The sequence below is a fragment of the Eurosta solidaginis genome, chromosome 3, assembly GCF_040869045.1.
Source record: "Eurosta solidaginis isolate ZX-2024a chromosome 3, ASM4086904v1, whole genome shotgun sequence".
NCBI lineage: Eukaryota > Metazoa > Arthropoda > Insecta > Diptera > Tephritidae > Eurosta > Eurosta solidaginis.
In genome coordinates this window covers 148,488,588-148,511,639 of record NC_090321.1, presented here as the reverse complement: position 1 = coordinate 148,511,639, position 23,052 = coordinate 148,488,588, and the positions used below count along the sequence as shown (strand labels likewise).

Below are 23,052 nucleotides of genomic sequence, written 5' to 3'. Positions count from 1 at the left end.
CAATAACTTACCGGAAGAGTTTCACAAGTTTCGATTTGACGGCTCAGTTTTCCGGTTGCCGATCTTGGTCCAGTGCTGGTTGATTTATCCAAAGCTTCAAACAAATGCCGAAACGAAAGTTCGTTGAAGTGTAGAAGGCAAACGAACCAATGCAATGGTCTTTTTAACAGCAATTCGAATCGTATCGTATAATTCCACCGTGTGGGCCAGTGTTTGTTGGCTCACCGTCAGTGCATATTCCAATTAATGCATCCAGTGATATATGTTTATCGTTGAAAAAACCATTTAATTTGGTTGTTTTGTATTCAGCGGTTTCATGTTCCAGTCTTACGTAACCAATCAATTCAGAATTGGGTTCTCTCAAAATAACAAGATGAGGTTCTTTTACCATCCTAGTATGATACTTCTCATCAATTTTATCTATCGTTAAAGTATCATCTTTTCTGCCATCGAATGAAAACGCTAACAAATTGGTATCATCTAACCGTTTGCGAAGCACTTCTTGTCTGCATTTCTCTTTTTCTCTGCGAACTTTCGATTTATCCATGATGATAGGTTTCCCATGCTTATCTTTAATTTTAAAATCTTGCAAAAGAGCGGTTCCCAATGCTGATGCTACTCTGTCAGGCACACCAAATCTGTCATATACCAAGGCAAAGTTAAAACAATCGTATCTCTCTGTGTATTGTGAACTTTTGCTTCTATCCATATCTTCTTGAACCGGTGGCGGTTCGTATGTTGAATCATCGGGATCTTGGTATGTTGGCATTGATGACATAGACGTTGCTCCTTGCTCTTCAGTTTCCATCATAAATGCATCCATTGTTAGTTTTCTCTGATTATGTTGATCGTGCATGAACTCTTTGAGGCGTTCGGGAACCCAGCCGCATGCACATGGAGCTGCCTTCAAATCGCATTTACATTTTCCAATATAAAAAATTGTTTCCAGAGATTTTACATACTCTGTAAATTGTTGGGTGTTGTTTCTTCCCTTGATTTGCTTTTGATACTTGTCAAGCAATTTATTCAATTTATTAAATACAGTTTTTTCAGCATTATTTCCATACCAAGTTTTTCTCAAATTCCAATCAACTTATCTTATACTTGAATAGTGAATGATTTATGGGAAAACTTTTTTTGTTCTCTTTCAGCACGTTCGCTTAAGTAAAAATAATACCTCAAGATATCCAGATGGGTTGGTAAATTAAGATCAGTTAACTCAGTAGACACGCCAAAAACAGTAACATCATGCTTGGGTATATGACTCATTGGGTTTTCGATAGTTGTTGATGTAGTTGCTTCATCTTGCGGTGTAGAGGATGGTGGATTCATTGTAAACTTTTTGATTTGGAATGGTCACTTCACTTATTATTTTTTTGAAATATTTATTTATCTGAAATTAGCACTTCACACTTTGAGTTCTTCACAACAACTTAATGCATTCACAAAAACTGTTGCGTTATATATGGTCTACGAGACGAGGTAATAAGAATGAAATGGTAATTTCAATCCTACCTGCTGTGTCTTGTGGTGGCTTAAAAAAAACAACACAAGCAATTTTACGATCTGCAATTGTGTCACAGTGATACCTTCAATTTTTAAAACGGTTGAATAAAAAACCCACACAACTATGTTTACGGCATGCAAATGCATCACAGTGATGCCTTGATTTTAAAAGGGTTGCAAAACGCTAATTTCTAATAATTTTTTTTAATTTCTTTTCTATTACTAAGTTAAATTCATTTTTTCATTTACATATGTTCTGACTAAATAAATTTCTAAAGAGAAAAATAAACTCCAAAAAGAAAAAACATAGGCATTTCGCTGATTTTTTCATGTAAAGTGCAAAACCGGCGATTTTTTGAAATGTTTGTATGGTGAACCCCCAGGGGGTTCCAGGGGGTGTGCCACTGGCATCGGTGGGTCGGGCCTCCAAAGTTAGTGGGGGTCGGTCATACATTTGGAATCGATTGGAGCACTCTAAATGGGTCAAAGTGGGATTTTTCAAAATTTGCCCCTACCCAAAAGTTCGACCCAAATTGGGGGACATCAGAATTCGTTTTAGAGGTATGGTTCCTTCGGCAAAGTTTCTTATTTTGATTCCTAGAATACGATTTTCACAGAGCAATGAGCGATTTTTAAATCGACCCGCCCTATGTCACACCCATTTTACAAAGTGTTTTCTAAAGTTATTGTTGCATATATATACTTGTTTTATTCTACTTGTGATTTTATACGAACATATTCATATAATTAGCTTTGAATATTTATGTTGTTCTGTCTTGAGAAAGAAAAATTTTCTTTATTAACTTCTATAAATTCTTACTGAAAAGAACATACTCTGCTAAAAGGTTATGTGCCATCAGCCTTAAAATAAATATACATATTATATAAGGAATTTCAAACCATAATCAGGAGCGATGAACACGTTATCGATGGTGCAGAATATGGAGAAGCTTGTTGGCTCCGAGAATTGGTCAACATGGAGTTTCGCAATGAGAACACAGCTGGAGCTGGAAGATGCGTGGAAATGCGTTTAGCCAGAAGAAAGTCAAGGACTAGATGCTATTAAGGATCGTAACGCACGTTGTAAGATAATCCTAGCATTGGACAAAAGTGTATATGTTAATGTAAAAGATGCTGTGACTTCAAAGCAAATTTGGAATGCTTAGAAAAATCTTTTTCAAGATACGGGTTTGGATAGGCGCATAGGTTTACTGCAACAGCTTTGTAGCGTGCAGTTGGATTGTTCAAGCGTTGAGGAATACATAAGCAAAGTTATATCTGCTGCACAGAAGCTCAACGATATTGGGTTTATTGTGAACGATGAATGGGTCGGAAGTCTTTTATTGAAAGAATTACTTGACGAATACAAGCCCAACCCAGCGGGTCAGGGGGTTAGAATATACCCGCGGTAGGTATGCCTGTCGTAAGAGGCGACTAAAATACCGGATTGGCCTGAAGGTTTAATGTGGCCATATAAATCGTTCCCGAGATGGTCGGGCCAGCACCTTAATGATGATGTGTTACCGGAGCGTACCGGATCTGTAAACGGCAAAGGACTATCACATCGATCACTCCCTAAACCTTCGGGCAGCAACCGTATCGCTACAACAACAACAACAACAACAACGAATACAAGCCTATGATTATGAGTATAGAAAGCAATGGTAAGACTATTACTGCAGATGGCATTAAGCAAAAACTCTTACAAGATGTAAAGTGGGAACCGTCATCATCAAATGGTGCTCTTATGGTAAAAAAAGGAAATCCAGGTGTAAGAAACCAAAAATAAAGAAGGATAAACTACGTTGTTTTAAATGTGATGGTATTGGTCACTTTGCATCGGAGTGCCCAACAAATAAAAAGGTAAAAGATAAGAGCATTACTAATTTTGCTGCATTTCGTACCCAGCATTCTACCATTGAGTGGTATATAGATAGTGGAGCTACGGATCACATGACAGCAGATGTAAAGCTTTTTCAAAAGATGGGTAAGTTTAGTGGCAAGATTAAAACAGCCGATGGTAGATATCTGGAAATAGAAGGAAAAGGTGATGTTAAGTTAAAGGGAACTTTGTTAAGCGAGCCATATGAAATGCAAAAATATATGACATTTTTTATGTTCCAGGATTAAACAGTGTAATATTTGATAAACACTGTTGCAAAATTATCATTTCAGCAGATACTGTGGTAGCGACGGCGAGTTTTTCCAATGTGTTCAAGTTGAATATTACAAATGAAAAATGCGTATTGTACACAAAGAGTGAGTCATATGAAATTTAGCACAGACGTTTTGCACATTTGGTATTAGATAACATGAAGTTATTAACAAAAGGATAGTGGATGGTATTCTGGAGATAGAAGGAAAAGGTGATGTTAAGTTAAAGGGAACTTTGTTAAGCGAGCCATATGAAATACAAATATATGACGTTTTTTATGTTCCAGGATTAAATGCAAATTTGTTGTCGGTTAAAAAACTATTGGAACACAACAACAGTGTAATATTTGATAAACAGGGTTGCAAAATTATCAATTCAGCAGATAATGTGGTAGCGACGGCGAGTTTTTCCAACGGGTTCAAGTTAAATATTACAAATGAAAAATGCGTATTGTACACAAAGAGTGAGTCATATGAAATTTAGCACAGACGTTTTGCACATTTGGTATTAGATAACATAAAGTTATTAACAAAAGGATAGTGGATGGTATTCTGGAGATAGAAGGAAAAGGTGATGTTAAGTTAAAGGGAACTTTGTTAAGCGAGCCATATGAAATACAAATATATGACGTTTTTTATGTTCCCGGATTAAATGCAAATTTGTTGTCGGTTAAAAAACTATTGGAACACAACAACAGTGTAATATTTGATAAACAGGGTTGCAAAATTATCAATTCAGCAGATAATGTGGTAGCGACGGCGAATTTTTCCAACGGGTTCAAGTTGAATATTACAAATGAAAAATGCGTATTGTACACAAAGAGTGAGTCATATGAAATTTGGCACAGACGTTTTGCACATTTGGTATTAGATAACATGAAGTAATTAACAAAAGGATATGTGGATGGTATTCAGTTTGAAGGTGAACAGAAAACTTCTTGTGTTTCCTGTTCATAGGCAAACAACAATGTATTAGTTTTCCATCAGAAGGATCAAGAGCATCGAAAATACTAGATATTGTGCATTCGGATATTTGTGGGCCTTTAGAGGTAAAGTCGTTAAAAGGAAATCGATATTTCTTAACTTTTATAGACGACTATACTCGAAAAGTTTATGTTTATTTCCTTAAGTCAAAGGATGATGTTCTGAATTGCTTCAAAGAATTTAAAGCAGAAGTGGAAAACCAACAGAATACTCATATAAAGTTCCTACGAACTGATAATGGAAAAGAGTTCGCGAATCATTTAAACGAACGGGAATTGAAAAGGACCGGTATTGTACACCAAACCACAGTTCCTTATAGTCCGGAGCAGAATAGTTTGGCAGAAAGAATGAATCGTACTTTGCTGGAACGAGCGAGGTCAATGATGAGCGATGCTAATTTACCAAAATTCTTTTGGGCTGAAGCTGTTAATTGTGCTGCTTATATTATCAACCGATCTTCTCAAAATTGCTAAACGAAACGCCAGAGGAATTGTGGTCGGGTCGCAAGCCAAACGTAAGCAACTTTCGAATTTTTGGTTGCACTGTAATGTCGCATATATATAAAATCGACGAAAATTAGATCCAAAGAGTGAAAAGGGTATATTTGTTGGATACTCTACCACTACCAAGGGATAGAGGGTATATAGTTTAAGAAAAAGAAATGTTTTTATTTGTCGTGATCTTATATTTCACGAACATGATTTTCATTACTCTGGCGAGAAATCTTCATCACATAAGATAATTCCAATGTATACTGCAATAGTGGGGGAAAATAGTTTTGAAAGTTGTGATGCCATTAGTTTGTTTTAGTCATGTCCATCTCTATCAGAAAATTCCCATGAAGTGGGGGATAGTGATGTGGTTTACGTTGAGGAAGGAATTCCAGAGAGGGTAATACTAGATAACGAGGAACCTGTGAATCAAATATCAACGGAGTTGCAAATACCCACTCTTAATAATGAAGAAAAAAAGTTGCCAACATTGCGTTGAAGTGAGAGGATAGCCAAAATGAAAAGGTCTGCATATAGCGCCGAGGTATTTGAAAGTTCAGACCCAATAACTTTAGAAGATGCTTTGTCAAGAAAGGATAAAGAGGAGTGGGTAGAAGCAATGAAAAGTTAAATTGATTCTTTGATCGAAAATTAAACATGGGAGTGTATTGACGCGCCAGCAGGAGTTAATGTTATAAAAAAAAATGGGTGTTTAAACTCAAGAAAGAGCAGGAAGGAAAAGTACGTTACAAAGCATGTCTCGTGATGAAAGGATTCACCGAGAAAAAGGGAATTGATTACGATGAAACCTATTCACCTGTAGTAAGATATTCATCCATAAGATATCTTATAGCGTTAGCAGTTAGATATGATCTAAATATTTACCAGATGGATGCAGTGACTGCATTTTTACAAGGAGAGCTTCACGAAAATATATATGCTGAAATTCCAGAAGGAATTGCAATTGGCACAACGGGTCAGGTGCTGAAGCTTAAAAAAGCGGTATATGGTCTCAAGCAGTCAAATCTAGTGTGGAACATAAAACTAGATAGGACATTGCAGAAATTAGGCTTAAAACGTTGCAAAGTAGATCCTTGTATTTACTATCAACAAGATGGAAATAAAATGACTTTCCTGGCAATTTATGTAGATGATATACTAATGTTTAATAATGAGGCACAATATCAGGAAAATATGGTTTCAAATTTAATGAGAGAATTCAAAATGAAATTTTTAGGCGAAGCAAAGTATTGCTTAGGAATGCGTATTTGCCGTAGTGGAGACGAAGTTTATTTAGACCAGGAAGAATATATCGACGAAATATTAAAAAAAAATCAACATGAATGAAAGTAATCCTGTACGAACACCAATGGATATTAACACGAAACTGTCAAAAGATCAGTCACCAAAAAACCGAAGAGGAGATAAAGGAAATGGCAAATGTTCCATATCAACAAGCTATAGGTAGCTTAATGTATGCATCTCAGTGTACACGTCCAGATATAAGTTTCGCAGTCAGTAAGTTAAGTAAGTTCAATAACTGTGCAGGCAAAGAACATTAGGCAGCTGTTAAAAGATTGTTTCGATATCTTAAAGGAAAAAAATCAATGAAAATTAGATATAAAAAGAACTCGACTAATGCTTTTTGTACATATTCAGATTCCGACTGGGCCAGTGATAGTGACGGAAGGCGATCGGTTACGGGCTATGTGACTATATTCCAAGGAGGTGCAATTTCTTGGGAAACGAAGCAACAACCAACAGTTGCGTTATCCACAACTGAAGCTGAGTATATGGCGCTAACAGCAGCAACGCAAGAAGTTTTATGGTTTCGACAAATTCAGGCTGAAATTGATCCTATTTTCAACACTAAGCCAGCAAAAATTTTCTGTGACAATAAAAGCGCAATACATTTAGCTGATACAAACAAATATTTGGCTAGGTCTAAACATATTGACGTCGGTCATGATTTTATCCGCGAGAAAGAAGAATAAAAGACAGTTATCTTTACCGGAATAAGCACAAACGACATGGTTGCGGATAATTTGACAAAGCCAGTTCCTTTTGAAAAACATCTGTTTAGTTTAACGCGGATGGGACTTCCATTCCATAAAAATGTTCGAGTGGGGGTGTTGCATATATATACTTGTTGTATTCTACTTGTGATTTTATACAAACATATTCATATAATTAGCTTTGAATATTTATGTTGTTATGTCTTGAGAAAAAAAATTTTCTTTATTAACTTCAATAAATTCTTACTGAAAAGAACATACTCTGATAAAAGTTATATTTTGCTTCAAACTACCAATCCAGTCACCATATTTCATCCCTTTTTTCGGAAAAGTCGGATTTCGCCCATTTTTAATACCAAGATAAAGTGAGTTCAGATAAGTACGTGAACTAAGTTTAGTAAAGATATATCAATTTTTGCGCAAGTTATCGGCCGAGCGGAAGAACAGACGGTCGACTGTATATAAAAACTGGGCGTGACTTCAACCGATTTCGCCCATTTTCACAGAAAACAGTTATCGTCATAGAGGATATGCCCTTACCAAATTTCACCAGGATTGGTAAATTTTTGTTCGACTTTATGGCAAGAAAAGTATTCTATAAAAATTATATGAAAAAGGGCGGAGCCACGCCCATTCTGAAATTTTCTTTTATTTTTGTATTTTGTTGCACCATATAATTACTGGAGTTGAATGTTGACATAATTTACTTATATACTGTAAAGATATTCAATGTTTTGTTAAAATTTGACTAAAAAAAATTTTTTTTTAACAGGTGGGTGTGTTCGTCATCCGATTTTGCTAATTTTTATTTAGCATACATATGGTAATAGGAGTAACGTTCCTGCCAAATTTCATTATGATATCTTCGACGACTGCCAAATTAAACCTTGCAAAACTTTTAAATTACCTTCTTTTAAAAGTGGGCGGTGCCACACCCATTGTCCAAAGTTTTACTAATTTTCTATTCTGCGTCACAAACTCAACCCACCCACCAAATTTCATCGCTTTATCCTTCTTTGGTAATAAATTATCGCACTTTTTCGGTTTTTCGAAATTTTCGACATCGAAAAAGTGGGCGTGGTTATAGTCCGATTTCGTTCATTTTAAATCGCGATCTGAGACGGCTGCTCAGGAACTTACACACCAAATTCCATTAAAATACCCCAAAATTGACTCAAGTTATCGTGTTTACGGCCAGACGGACGGACGGACGGACATGGCTAAATCAATTTCTTTTTACGCCCAGATCATTTTGATATATAGAAGTCTATATATATCTCGATTAGTTTATGCCGTTACGGATTACCGTTATGCGAACAAAGTTAATATACTCTGTGAGCTCTGCTCAGCTGAGTGTAAAAAATCAGCGCAAAAGTGAAATACAAAACGAAATGCGAACGTACCTTGTTTCAGTTTATCTAAATATATTGGAAATATTTTCAAAAATATAGTGTCGGAAGATTACAACCTATGAAACTCTTTCCAACTTAGAAAGCAAATAGAGAACATTCAAATTCTAGACGACGAAAAGCTAATCTCTTTTGACGCCATATCCTTATTCACTAATATTCCAATACACCTAGCCATACGCACTATCATACAAAAAAAATGGAATGTATTAGAAAAACATACAAATATTGAAAGGAAGCAATTCCGGAAGATTCTTCAATTTTGTCTTCAGGACAACAACTATTTTACATACAATAATACTTTTTATCATCAAATTTATGGCATGTCCATGGGTAAACCCATTATCCCCAACGATAGCTGATATCGTACTTGACAACATTTTGAACGACAGCTTAGCTGAATTGAAAGGCAAAAACATACATGTCAAATAAAAATATATGTAGACGACATATTTGCAATAGTAAAGAAAAAGGACGTGGAAGACATACTGAATACTTTAAACGCGCAGTTTACCAAACTACAGTTTACGAAAGAAGAAGAGAACAATAGCAAGATTGCCTTTCTAGACGTGGAGATACATCGCAGAAATAGAAAGATTACATTGAATTGGTATGCGAAAAGTATTGCATCGGGTAGAATAATAAACTATCACTCAAACCATCCATGGAAAAAAAAATATAATTACTGCGATTCGCCTAATTCGTAAAATTAAGATTCCAAGCGACAATGAATTTACAGCAGAAAACAACGAAAAAATAAGAAATATTCTGTTCAAAAATATCTACCCGGCTGCACTCCTAGGGCGGCTCATGGAAACGACATTAAATAATATTAAAAGTTGCAATAACAACAAAAATACACAGCAAGAGAATTCAACAAAACAAGTAAGGAAAGCTAAGTTCGGGTGTAACCGAACATTACATACTCAGCTAAGAGCTTTGGAGACAAAATAAGGGAAAATCACCATTTAGCAAAATGAACCTAGAGTAACCCTGGAATGTGTTTGTATGATATGTGTATCAAATGAAAGGTGTTAATGATTATTTAAAACGTAGTGGGCCTTAGTTCTATAGGTGGACGCCTTTTCGATATATCGCAATAAGGGTGGACCAGGGGTTACTCTAGAATGTGTTTGTACGATATGGGTATCAAATTAAAAGTATTAATGAGGGTTTTAAAAGGGAGTAGCCCTTAGTTGTATATGTGAAGGCGCTTTCGAGATATCGAACAAAATGTTGATCAGGGTGACCCAGAACATCTTCTGTCGGGTACCGCTAATTTATTTATATGTGTCATACCACGAACAGTATTCCTGCCAAGATTCCAAGGGCTTTTGATTTCGCCCTGCAGAACTTTTTCATTTTCTTCTACTTAATATGGTAGGTGTCATACCCATTTTACAAAGTTTTTTCTAAAGTTATATTTTGCGTCAAAAAACCAATCCAATTACCATGTTTCATCTCTTTTTTCATATGGTACAGAATTATGTCATTTTTTTAATTTTTCGTAACTTTCGATAGCGGAAAAGTGGGCGTGGTCATAGTCGGATTTCGGCCATATTTTATACCAAGATAAAGTTACTTCAGATAAGTACGTGAACTAAGTTTAGTTAAGATATATCGTTTTTTGCGCAAGTTATCGTGTTAACGGCCGAGCGGAAGGACAGACGGTAGACTGTGTATAAAAACTGGGCGTGGCTTCAACCGATTTCGCCCATTTTCACAGAAAACAGTTATCGTCATAGAATCTATGTCCATGCCAAATTTCACAGGGATTGGTAAATGATCAAGGTTCGATTCGAGCTCAAGACCAGAACAATAATTTTTTTTTTTCTAATGATAATTATTGTTATTTTTTAAACCACCGCTGTATAGCTAAATGGTTAGCGCAGCGTGCCTAAAGCGTACTGATGATGAAGGCTTAGCACTCTTCGAAATGGATCTATCTGCGCAGCTATGGCAGGTTGTCTGAACAATTTTCTACTTACTATTCCAAAAACAAAATACAATTTATCAAATTTAGAAAAATTAAAAAAAAAAAACAATAATTATCATTAGAAAAAAAATATTGTTCTGGCCTTGAGCTCGGATCGAACCTTGAATCATTTATCAATAGGACGATAAAAACTAAAACAAGGATTGGTAAATTTTTGTTCGACTTATTGCACATAAAGTATTCTAGACGAATTAAATGAAAAAGGGCGGAGTTACGCCTATTTTGAAATTTTCTTTTATGTTTGTATTTTGTTGCACCATATCATTACTGGAGTCGAATGTTGACATAATTTACTCTTATACTGCAAAGATATTAAATTTTTTGTTAAAATTTGACTTAAAAAAATTTTTTTTTAAAAGTGGGCGTGTTCGTCATCCGATTTCGCTAATTTTTATTTAGCAGACATACAGTAATAGGAGTAACGTGCCTACCAAATTTCATCATGATATCTTCAACGACTTCAAATACTTTACAGAACAAAAATGAAATATCCAAAGAAAACAAATATTAAAATGGTCAATACTTAATTTTGACATTTCACGATGCACGGCAATTTATACATGAATACCGCTTTTATAAAAATAAAACAAAATTTATGAAACTTTTTGATACCATTAAACAGAAAGTTCAGTTGTAGAGAACTACCAAAAAATAGTGCAATTAAAACTCCGAATATTCACTGCCTGAAGAATATCAATAAACGCTGTGTGGCAGTAGTTATTTGATTAATTATTGTTTCTGGCTCTTCGCTCAGTTGATTATTCTCTATATTTTCCATTTCTCTGCGTAAAATTCCATCTTTTACTCATATTTAATTCGCTTAAATTTTGCATATGGACCAAGATTGCCCTACATATACATACATATATATATATATATATATATATATATCATATATTTTTCCTATATTTATTACTTATTTTATTAAATTTTATAATTAAAATCATTTATCTTATTTCTTTCAGGGTCAATGCTCTGCCGGCACTTTGCCCATGGCATGGGTGGATGAGGGTCCTGGTCCCCCATCTTGCCCTATTTCTTGCGAAAAGTTGAGGAGGGGTATAGTAAATAATTTTCATACAAAATTTAACAATAATAACATTATGGTAATTAAGAACAATGATATACATTTTAAGAAACCTATTGAAAACTATTACGACACTGAAAACCTGTCGCAAGTGCGTCGAGATTTGAGTCAATGGTCGGTAAACAACAGCAATGAAATCTACGATAGCAAACAGGAAATACGTTTGTCTGGTACAAAAATAACAGATGACTCTATAAAACTTATTAAAAAGTCAGTATCTGCATCCAAAATTCAAGCACCACATACGGCTAACACAGCGATTGCACACACCCTTACCAGCGACAACCGACAACATCACGCCGTTAGTAATATGGTTAAAATGAATACGAATAAAGCGGAAGTTAGTAGGTCATATGAATATGCGGACTTCATCAATTTCGGAGCGAAATACGAAAGTAACGCAGACCACTTGTATAGCCACAAACAAAACAAACAATATAACGGTTATAGAGAACAAGCGCAACCAACACAACAACAAAAACATCAAAAGCAACAGCAACAGAAAGAACAACAGTGCCTTGATTACTTGGGCGATACGGAGGAAACGAGTCCGGCGCACTTATGTACATTTAAATCACCGAGTGAATTAGCGACTAATCTGCGTTCGCTACGTCTACGTCATTGTTGTGAACGTAATGTCTTCAGCGCCCTACACACAGTCGCCTTAAATGCCACCCTTAGCGGTGGTGTGGAATGTGTTCGCATTCTAATGGATCTTATGGATTTGGATCTACTCGCAACCCGCATCACATGCGAACTGGCAGAAATACTTTTTCGTTTCGATTGTCGACAGGTGTACTCATTGATACATCAGTGTGACGACTGCAAAGTAAGTGCTAAGCAATAATTTTCAGACACAACACACAATAGGGTAGTCTATTTACAGTCTTTTAAATCGCTAGTATTATTATTCACCTTGCAGTTTTGATGTAAGACCTCGTGGACCAGAAAAAATTTCGCAAAGTAACTTTAGTTAAGCTAAAAAAAATTTTAAGCATTTCCTTTATATAAATGGACAAAACTCAGCAAAAAATGTGTCCTTATATAAAGACATATTCTTGCTGAATTTTGATTTTAAAATTTTGACATAGAAATTGTAAACATATTTATGAGAAATAAAATGTAATACTTGGATTGGAAAGTTGGCAGAAAAGGAGTAAACCTATCAATACATATATAGTCAATTAATTGCGCTCCATCTTTTTATTTTTATGTCTCATAAATTATTTTACAATTTCTGTCAAAATTTTAAAATCAAAGTTCAGTAAAAATATGTCTTTATATATGGACAATTTTTCGCTGATTTTTGTCCATTTATATAAAGGAAATGCTTAAACATTTTTTATACCCAGCTGTACTTGTACATAGGGTTCTACAAATTTGATTGGATAATGGTTGGTTGTACAGTTATAAAGGAATCGAGATAGATATATACTTCCATATATCAAAATCATCAGTATCGAAAAAAAAATTTATTGAAACATATCTGTCCCTCCGTCTGCCCGTTAACACGATAACTTGAGTAAATATTGAGATATCGTCACCAAATTTGGTACACGAGCTTATCTGGACCCAGAATATTGGTGTTGAAAATGAGCAAAATCGGATGATAACCACACCCTCTTTTTATATATATAACATTTTAGAAAACACAAAAAACCTGATTATTTAGTAAATAATACACCTAGAATGTTGAAATTTGACGTGTGGACTGATATTGAGACTCCTGAAAAAAATTTGTAAAAAAAATTTTAAAATGGCGTGGCACCGCCCACTTTTGACAAAATCAATTTTACAAATATTATTATTCATAAATAGAAAATCATTAAACCTATCGTAACAAAATACGGCAGAGAGGTTTTCTTTACTATAAGGAATGCTTTGAAGAAAAATTAACGAAATCGGTGAAGGGCCACGCCCACTTTTATATAAAGGATTTTTTAAAAGGGTCGTGGACGAATAAAATAAGCCATAACTTTGCAAAAAATAGCTTTATATCAATGGTATTTCATTTCCCAAGTGGGTTTATAACAACAAATAGGAAAATTTTCAAATTTAAGAAAATGGGTGTGGCGCCGCCCCTTTTATGATTAGTAATTTTCTATGTTTCGGGAGCCATAACTCGAAGCAAAATTAGTTCAAAATAGAACTATATGTATATGTATTATTGCGCAGCCTTGTAACACTATTAAGTAAACAAAACAAACAACAACAGCATTTCAAGTGTACAGCTGGGTATGTAATGTTCTGTTTCATCCGAGCTTGGACTTCCTTACTTGTTATTTATAAATATTTATAATAAAATATATGTGGCTCTGTTAAAAAAATCTACCTTAGCAATGAGAGTATTACTTACTTATTTATTTGGTGCTTAACGGCTTAAAGGGTTTGGCCGTTCAACACATAGCAGCAGTAACTTCTTGTTTTGCAATTTGGAGCCAATTGGAGATTTCAAGGAATCGTCCAGCTCTTGGTCTTACCAGCATAGCGCAGCCAACGCAGCAGCTAGGTCTTTATGTGTTGTACTTCCCTGCAAAAATCGCGAGTACTCCATGCATGCATGTATGGAGTACTCGCTATGGACCAACCGAGTACTCCAAAATTAACCACAACTCTTACAAAAAATATGGTCCAATTAACATTGCGATGTCCTAGGACTGGACCATATACTCCAGCTCCGCATTACATCAGAGTAATCCAAGGAGTACCCACAGTCCAATAAACATCGTGTAGTGTTTACAATCGTTAAAAACGAGCAATGATCGGCATACAATGTGTTCGTGTAGAAACGTGAGTTGGTCCATTGCTGCATTACAGTGGAGTATAATGGTAAGTACTCCAGTGGACCACATGATCCAACGATTTTTGCAGGGTTGTTATCGCTTTCACTAAAGATTAAAGACACATAAATCTCTCCAAGAAACTTTCTATCGAACCCTCCTTAATCTGTCTCACCTGATGTTGTCATCGTGCATTTTATCGCGAAGAGAGAACTTTACTCCTCAAATGGCTTTCTAACCGACGGTGTTATCAGTTCTGTCCAGCGGTAGTGGTTTAGCAACTTCTCTTATTTGTATACTATAAGAAGTCAGTTCGTACATAGTCAATCTCCTTCCGATAAGGCCTTATCTATATAACACAAACATTTTATTGTATGCTTTAGCTGAGTGGTAGAGTGCGGAGATCGGAAGCCGGTCGAGGCGATCACCGCTTCAACCCATGAAGAATTTTAAGGGATTCAAGGGATAAGTGCAATACAAAGCTTTATAGCTTCAGAGCTTCCGCAACCCAATTGTCAACATCACTTACGAGAGGGAAATGCTGTTACAAATATGTATCATACACATATTTGGCAGGCGAGGCTCTGGCGACCCCAAGTTCCTCATGTAGCTAGGGGGTAGTGGGCGGGATGACCTGGAAGGTATAATGTGGTCATATTAATCGTTTCCGAAATGGCCGACCTAGTACTTTAATGGTGCTTGTTACCGGGAGCGTACCGCATTTATATCCGGCAAAGGATCATCAACATCGATAACACTTCGGGGACTGTCTTTATCGTTTATACAACAACAAGAAGATTTTTTTTAGTATGACGCATTAATCCATTTTATTCTTGCGAATATTTGTATATGGATATGTACCTCTTTACTATTGGATTATCACTACGGCGGACATAAATAGCATAGAAATAGGATTTAATCTCAGTTCACTGAAATTTATACACTATTCGAAATTCTGGCTAAAAGAGTCATCTATATACACAGGCCAGATGAGAGGGGGGGGGGGGGGGATTTCCCCGGGCCCGGGGTTTCTCAAGGGGCAACGATTTAGAGGTACTAAGACAGTTTTTTTTTAATTCAGGAGAGTTTTTAATTATTCCATGTGTCGCAGGATGGCATTTAATTTATACGTTCACAGAGTATTTTACCGTCGCTCTGTTATTATGAGCGTTATTACTTACGTGAGGATGTCCAAGTAACTTTGAATACACCGGATTTATATATATATAGAGATTATTATAATTAGAAAAGTAATATTGAAAATATAAGATTAAGTTAGTACAGAGTTTATTTGTTAAGTTCAAGTAATGTTCTTTCTCGCGCCGCTCGTGTTCAACTATTGTCATTGTTCGTATATCTTCGTTCAAATACCCACGCCAACAGGGTAGAGTGTTGTAGATATATGGAAAACGCAGGGATGTAATTACGTGGCGTGACACATGGGCATATTTTAAGCCGAATTTCAAAAGCAACGAATATTGATAACGATTTTTTGCCTGGGCCTAAGGAGACAATAAAAACATCAAACAAAAATGTGTTTCTCAGGGGGCCGCGATTTAGAGGTACAAAGACATTTTTTTTAATGCAGGAGAGTCTTTAGTTGTTCCATGTGCAAATTTTAAGCCGAATTTCAAAAGCAAAGAATATGGATAATGATTTTTTGTCTGGGCCTGAAGAGACAATAAAAACCTCAAACAAAAATGTATGTTTACGTGAATCCGAAATCGTAAAGTTTTCGTGGTGACACTCATGAAGGTTAACCTTCAAAAAGTCTTCCAACAATACCACCAACTCTGTATCAAAGTCCAGATTATTTAAACGACTTCGATACCGTGAATAATGAGTTTTTGCGATCTGAAGAAGTCAACGAAATAATTCGTCGAGATCATCAAAAGTGTCCTCTTATTTTTCCACGTAATTGTCATGACGAGGCATTTCCTACCTCGTTTTTAAACAGAATCTTGCCAAATGGAGAGAAAGTGGAGCGTGACTGGTTCGTGTGGAGTGCCAGTAGCAATGCTTTTTATTGCTTACCATGTCGTCTATTAAGCACCAATACTTTAAATCGACCTAAAATTTGTTCAACGGATATTCGAAATTCCAGGTATGGAAGAAGCTATACGATAAACTGCCATCTCACGAAAATACTCAAGATCACATTAAATGTTATATTCAATGGCGATCTTTACAAAATCTGATTCAAAAGGGGGCTACAATTGATACACTTATCAATGACCAGCTAATCACTGAAACTCAAAAGTGGAAACAAATTTTATATAGAATATTGGACACTATTTTATTTTTGGGTGAAAGAGGCGTAGGTTTCAAAGGCGAAAGTATATTTCTTGGTGAACGAAACGATGGACATTTTTTGGGCATCTACGATCTCATAAGCCAATATGATCCGATACTTAGAGATCATTTGGAAAAAGTTAAGATTTCACAACAGCAGCACAAACGTTTACAAATTCACTATCTTTCCCCATACATTCAGAATGAGTTTATAGAAATTTGTGCAAAGGACGTGAGGGAACTATATTAGATCAAGGCAAGAAAGCCAAGTATTTTGCTATTATCGTTAATGCTATGCCTGATGCTAGTCACGTTGACTACGTTCATTTTGCGCTAACTCCATTTCAATTTAAAAGCAACAAATTTTACAATTCAAGAACGGTTTTTGGTTTTCGTGAATTGTAGCCAAACAACTGGTCAGAAAATCGCTGATCTAATTTGCCATACTTGATTGAAGATTGTCGTGCACAAGGGTACGATAACGACGCCAATATGAAAGGATATTACAACGGAGCACTACGTCACATTCCCGACAAAAACTCGAATGCTGATTACTCGCCTTGTGCAACCCACAGTCTCAATTTATGTGGTGTTGATGCTGCAGAATGTTGTACGGCTGCAATTACTTTCTTCGGAGTTGCACAAAAATGTTTTACTATTTTCAGCAGCACTCCACAAAGATGGGACGTCCTCAAAAAAAATTTACCGAGCTCTCTTCATAGTCTTTCAGCCAAAAGCCAAATTTGACTGCGCAAGCATACGGCGATGTTACCGGCATTCTCAAGTACATCAACACGTTCGAATGTATCTTGCTGTCCTCAATTTGATTCAAAATACTGACTACCACTAAAGAAAGAAACGTGGTCCTCCAAGCTAGAGACGCCACCATAGATGTTGAGGTCCGACATCTAGATGCCTTATTAGCTGATTTGAAGTTGATCAGGAACCAATGGGAAACAATTTTAAACGAATGCAAAACAGTTGCTATTCAATTGAACATCTCGCCAAAAGTTTCCGGACATTCGAAAGAGGAAACCCAAAAGACTTTTTGAAGATAATTTAAATGAGATGATTACGGATGATTCTGAGCCTGATTTTAAAAACAATACATTCCTGGTGATCGTTGATTCGGTAATCACTGGCATTACTGAACGATTTGCAGCTATGAGAAATTTGAACGAGACGTTTTCCCTTCTGTGGCAACTTGAAGACATGGATGAAACTACGGTTCGGGCGAGCGCAGCAAAATTTGTCGAAAAATACAAGTGGGACATTTCTCAAAGCTTAGAATGCGAAATAATTCACTTGAAACACATTTACGAAGAAAATTTTGGTAAATGTGTGTCACCAGAGGAATTGCTAAATGCCATCTACATATGTTCAAAATCTATATACGATTTTCCCCAACATTCGTGTTACTTTGCGTATCTTTTGCACTGTACCTGTCACTGTAGCTAGTGCAGAACCATCCTTCAGCATCCTTTCAAGAATCAAAAACTTTCATAGATCGTGTTCATCTCAAGAGCGAGTTTCAGGACTGGCCACGCTTTGTGTAGAATCCGTTTTGGCAAGACAGTTAAATTTTGATATTATTATAAAAATTTTGCAGCGAAAAAAGCAAGTAAAGCCACTCTTTGATATCCGACCTTTCTATATTGAATAATTAAATTTATAATCATCATTAAATTTATCAGAAATCTATTAAAATGTTACCAAATAACTAGAAAAGATTATTTGAAACAATATGTGGCTGTTAAAAGAGAATTTTATTTCTACGTTACAATAAAATAGTATAAATAGTAAATATTCTGTGTTAATTTTATTGTCAGCTCTTAGTCCCAAAATCATTTAGGTTATGTGGCAAAAATTTTTTTTTGATGTAATCCATCAATAATGATTAATGAATGAGACGTCATTAGTTCAAATTAATCAAATTTATTAGTGGATTTTTTATAGGGGCCCGTAAATTGTTTAGTCCCGGGCCCGGATTTTCTCTCTACGTATATACTAGAGGTTTACCCTGATCACTTTATCGGCGGCGGCGGCGTACGCTCTATTATATACCGGCGGCGGCGGCGTGAGCGGTGTTCTTACTTTTCTTGATACTTAGGAAAGGTTTTGTTTGTATGTATTTAAGGAAATTAACGTTTTGGCCATTTCGGAAAGATCCTAGGTTTTTGCCCCGAAATCCCGCAGATCGTTAAAAAAATTTCAGGAGTAGCTCTTTGCGGAGGGATTGTCCCTCGTTCACTTACTCCAGAGAGATTTCGATCCTAACCCCGGTCTTTGGAATTGGTACTGCTCCGTCTGCTGAAGAGAAATGGAGATACATAAAATGGTCACACTTTTGTCTATATATCTGGTGTAAAGCGTAGTTTCACCTGGGGTTAACTCCTAATAATCGTCGCAAACACAATAGGGCCTGTTCTGGATTTCGATTCCGATCAATTTATACGGAATCGAAATGGATTGGTGTTCTGAATATCGATTCCGACCAGACTTTGTCGATTTGAAAAGTTTTGCCTCTGAGCAGTCGGAATCGAATGTAATTAGCCTATTAAACACAGATAATTACATTATTTTCCCCACAAATACATTTTATTAAGTTATTCATTTTATTTGGAAGATTTATAATAACTTTTTGCTGGACTATTTGTTTCTTTAGTATAAAAAATCTTAATCTGAAAACTCCTGTCAAAAATTTTCCAAGCTAAACAAAGCGATTCTGGTAGAAAGAAACCAACGTGTTCTCAATTTCGATCAATCGATTTTTGCTATTTTTATGCACAATTTCACGTCTTCTTGCCTCTGCATTTCCGAAAACCATTGGTGCAGAAATTTTGTTTAAATTTGTGCACAATTTTAATTTAACTAAAACCAAAGTAAATAAAAACAGCTGTTTCGCTTGATTATCGACTCGAAATGAAAACGATTCGAAATGGACTTCGAATCGATTTGTTTCAATCGGAATTGAGAACACCAAAAAGAAATCGACTCGGAATCATCCTCGTTTTACTTTTCATAACGATTCGGAATTCAGAACAGGACTGAATTTCTTTAAATCATTTGTGGCTCCTTGGCGGTCACGCACAAAGGCGACTTACGGTTGCTATTAATGGTCTAATACTGAGGACTCTCGTGGCACATGGCGCCTCCAGTTTTTCAGCTGTGTTTAAGAGCTACAATTCCCGATGTGCGAACAGTAGCAATCCCGACCACCAGTCGCTACCACGCCTCCTGCCCTCGCACCATATGCCAGCACAGAAGCTATAGGACTGCGACTTCGAACTCATACCTTCGTCGACGTCACTTTCCTAGAAGCTCTAGGTGTAGCTCCGAAGACTTTATAACGGATGTTTTTGTCCCGCTATGCTGCCTAGCTACAACAGAGAAACACCCTGAAACGTTAGGGAGTGACTATTCGGCCATGGATGCCGCCCTCGAAATCATAAGCAGTCTAAGTGGATGTCATTGCGTAACTCATGGATGGAAATCGTATAATCCTCGGCGTATCTATATAATTAAAATTTTACAAGGACCCTGGATAAAATTTCTAAAATATAGACCAAAGTTTGCAGACGTTTGTGTTCACAACATTAATTTCCATAGTTTTCGTTAAATCAAAACGATATTTAAGAATGAAAGTCGACCGATTTTATGTTGAAAGATGTTAACTGCTGTTTTCCGGCCTTATGATATAAAAGCTCATCATGGATGACTAGTTCGAATGTCCACTACGTTAGGGTAGTAGCACACACGATCATTAGTTCGACTGTCTTGGGAAAGCTTTTGTTTCACTCCTTTGAGTGTTCTTGCGAAGAACAAATTTTCACCTGGTAAATATATGTATGTGCCTACGTATTCACATTTTAAAAGGAGGCGTAACGTGTAGGTCATATTTAAACTTGGTTGATAATCAATGTGATTCACTCCAAGGGACTAGTTTTGGATAGGGATTTTGCCTCACTGATTTAGCTTATTCTTTCAGCCAATCGCAGTATAAAATTCTTTAAAAAATCGGCACCTTTTTTGGGTAATTTGCTTTTTTAACAACCTGAGAACAATTTGAACACATGTTCGCCTTACGTCATTTTTTTTGAATTCATTATTCATTATTAATTTTTTGAAAAAAAATATGCAAACTGAGCATATAAATTTATTATATAACTTTTCTTTTGGTGTTTTGTTTTAATAACTTGGTGAATTGGGTGATGCAAAGGCGGTGTTAAGCTGACATCGAAAGCGCTTGTTTTTATACTCAGTTGAGCAGAGCTCACAGAGTATATTAACTTTGATTGGATAACGGTTGGTTGTATAGGTATAAAGGAATCGAGATAGATATAGACTTCCATATATCAAAATCATCAGTATCGAAAAAAAATTCGATTGAGCCATGTCCGTCCGTCCGTCCGTCCGTCCGTCCGTCTCCCCGTTAACACGATAACTTGAGTAAATTTTGAGGTATCTTGATGAAATTTGGTATATAGGTTCCTGGGCACTCATCTCAGATCTCTATTTAAAATGAAAGATATCGGACAATAACCACGCCCACTTTTTCGATATGGAAAATTTCGAAAAATCAAAAAAGTGCGATAATTCATTACCAAATACGGATTAAGCGATAAAACTTGGTAGGTGAGTTGACTTATGACGCAGAATAGAAAACTAGTAAAATTTTGGACAATGGGCGTGGCACCGCCCACTTTTAAAAGAAGGTAATTTAGAAGTTTTGCAAGCTGTAATTTGGCAGTCGTTGAAGATATCATGATAAAATTTGGCAGGAACGTTGCCCTTATTACTATATGTCTGCTTAATAAAAACTGGCAAAATCGGAGAACGACCACGCCCACTTTTTAAAAAAAAATTTTTTAAATTCAAATTTTAAAAGAAAAGTTAATATCTTTACAGTATATAAGTAAATTATGTCAACATTCAACTCCAGTAATGATATGTTGCAACAAAACACAAAAATAAAAGAATATTTCAAAATGGGCGTGGCTCCGCCCTTTTTCATTTAATTTGTCTAGGCTACTTTTAATGCCATAAGTCGAACAAAAATTTACCAATCCTTGTGAAATTTGGTAGAGGCTTAGATTTTAGGACGATAACTGTTTTCTGTGAAAAAGGGCGAAATCGGTTGAAGCCACGCCCAGTTTTTATATACAGTCGACCGTCTGTCCTTCCGCCCGGCCGTTAACACGAAAACTTGAGCAAAAATCGATATATCTTTACTAAACTCAGTTCACGTACTTATCTGAACTCACTTTGTATTGGTGTAAAAAATGGCCGAAATCCGACTGTGACCACGCCCATTTTTTCGATATCGAAAATTACGAAAAATGAAAAAATGCCATAATTATATACCAACTACGAAAAAAGGGATGAAACATGGTAATTGTATTGGTCTATTGATGCAAAATATAACTTTAGAAAAAAACTTGGTAAAATGAGTGCGACACCTACCATATTAATTACACTCAGAGAAAAACACCGTTCTAAAATCCAGCACCACCGGACTTAATTCAAGCTTTTCATGTTCTTACTTTTTTGTTCTTGAAAAACGAACGACCTGTTCTTAAAACAACAACCTTGTTCTTGAACTGACACCATTTTCTTTAAAACAGAACGGCTGGTCTTAAAATATGAACAAATGTTCTACTAATGAGAACGATGTTCTTAAATTAAGCCCAAGAAAAAAAACGGTACAATTCGTGTGCACTACAATGTTAAATACAACATTTGGCACCAGCTATTAAGCAGTTGTAATGGCCCAGCGGCTATGAAGTTCATCTTGCGATCGTGTGGCGCGAGTTCGCTCCCCGTCAAACTCTGTATTTTTTTAAAACAATTTTTTTATGTTCTATTTTTTTTAACTCTTATTTTTCGTTCAGTTCCATTTACATATGCACAGGTAATTCTCAAACTTGTTATGAAATGTTTTAAGTATATATATGCAGATTACGTCTTCAAATAAGAATAATTTCTCAATAAGAGAAATGTATGAGAAAAAGCTTTTTATGTATTTTTTCTTAAACTTTTGAATTTAAATAACAATTTTTTTGTTATAAATATTTTTTATTTATGACAAAAAAATTATTATTAATAAAAAATAAATAAATATATTTAAAAAAATACTTTCCCCTCCCACCAAAGATCAAGCACGAACCGTTCTTAAATTGAGACCGAAAAATGTTAAATCGAACCCAAATCGTTCTCGAAGCGTGAGAACGAAAAATCCTAAATCAAGCCCAAGTAGTGCTTGAAATGAGCACAGAAGGTTCACACATCAATACCAAACTGCTCATAAAATACGAACGGTGTGCTTGGAAAAACTGTTC

At 35.8% G+C, this 23,052-nt stretch overlaps 1 protein-coding gene and 1 long non-coding RNA gene across 7 annotated transcripts in view; both read left to right on the top strand.

Annotated features, from left to right (window-relative positions):
- Nucleotides 1-23,052, top strand: part of Mid1 — a 497,044-nt gene that overhangs the window by 411,314 nt on the left and 62,678 nt on the right. For all 6 annotated transcript variants that reach the window (XM_067773244.1, XM_067773248.1, XM_067773247.1 and 3 more), the window contains one exon: nucleotides 11,521-12,471. In XM_067773244.1, the coding sequence (XP_067629345.1) occupies nucleotides 11,521-12,471 (951 nt within the window). The remainder of the gene's footprint in view (nucleotides 1-11,520; nucleotides 12,472-23,052) is intronic.
- Nucleotides 2,898-7,421, top strand: LOC137244357 (uncharacterized). The gene is made up of 3 exons (XR_010950924.1): nucleotides 2,898-3,872; nucleotides 3,948-6,662; nucleotides 6,795-7,421. It is a non-coding gene; the product is annotated as an uncharacterized lncRNA (long non-coding RNA).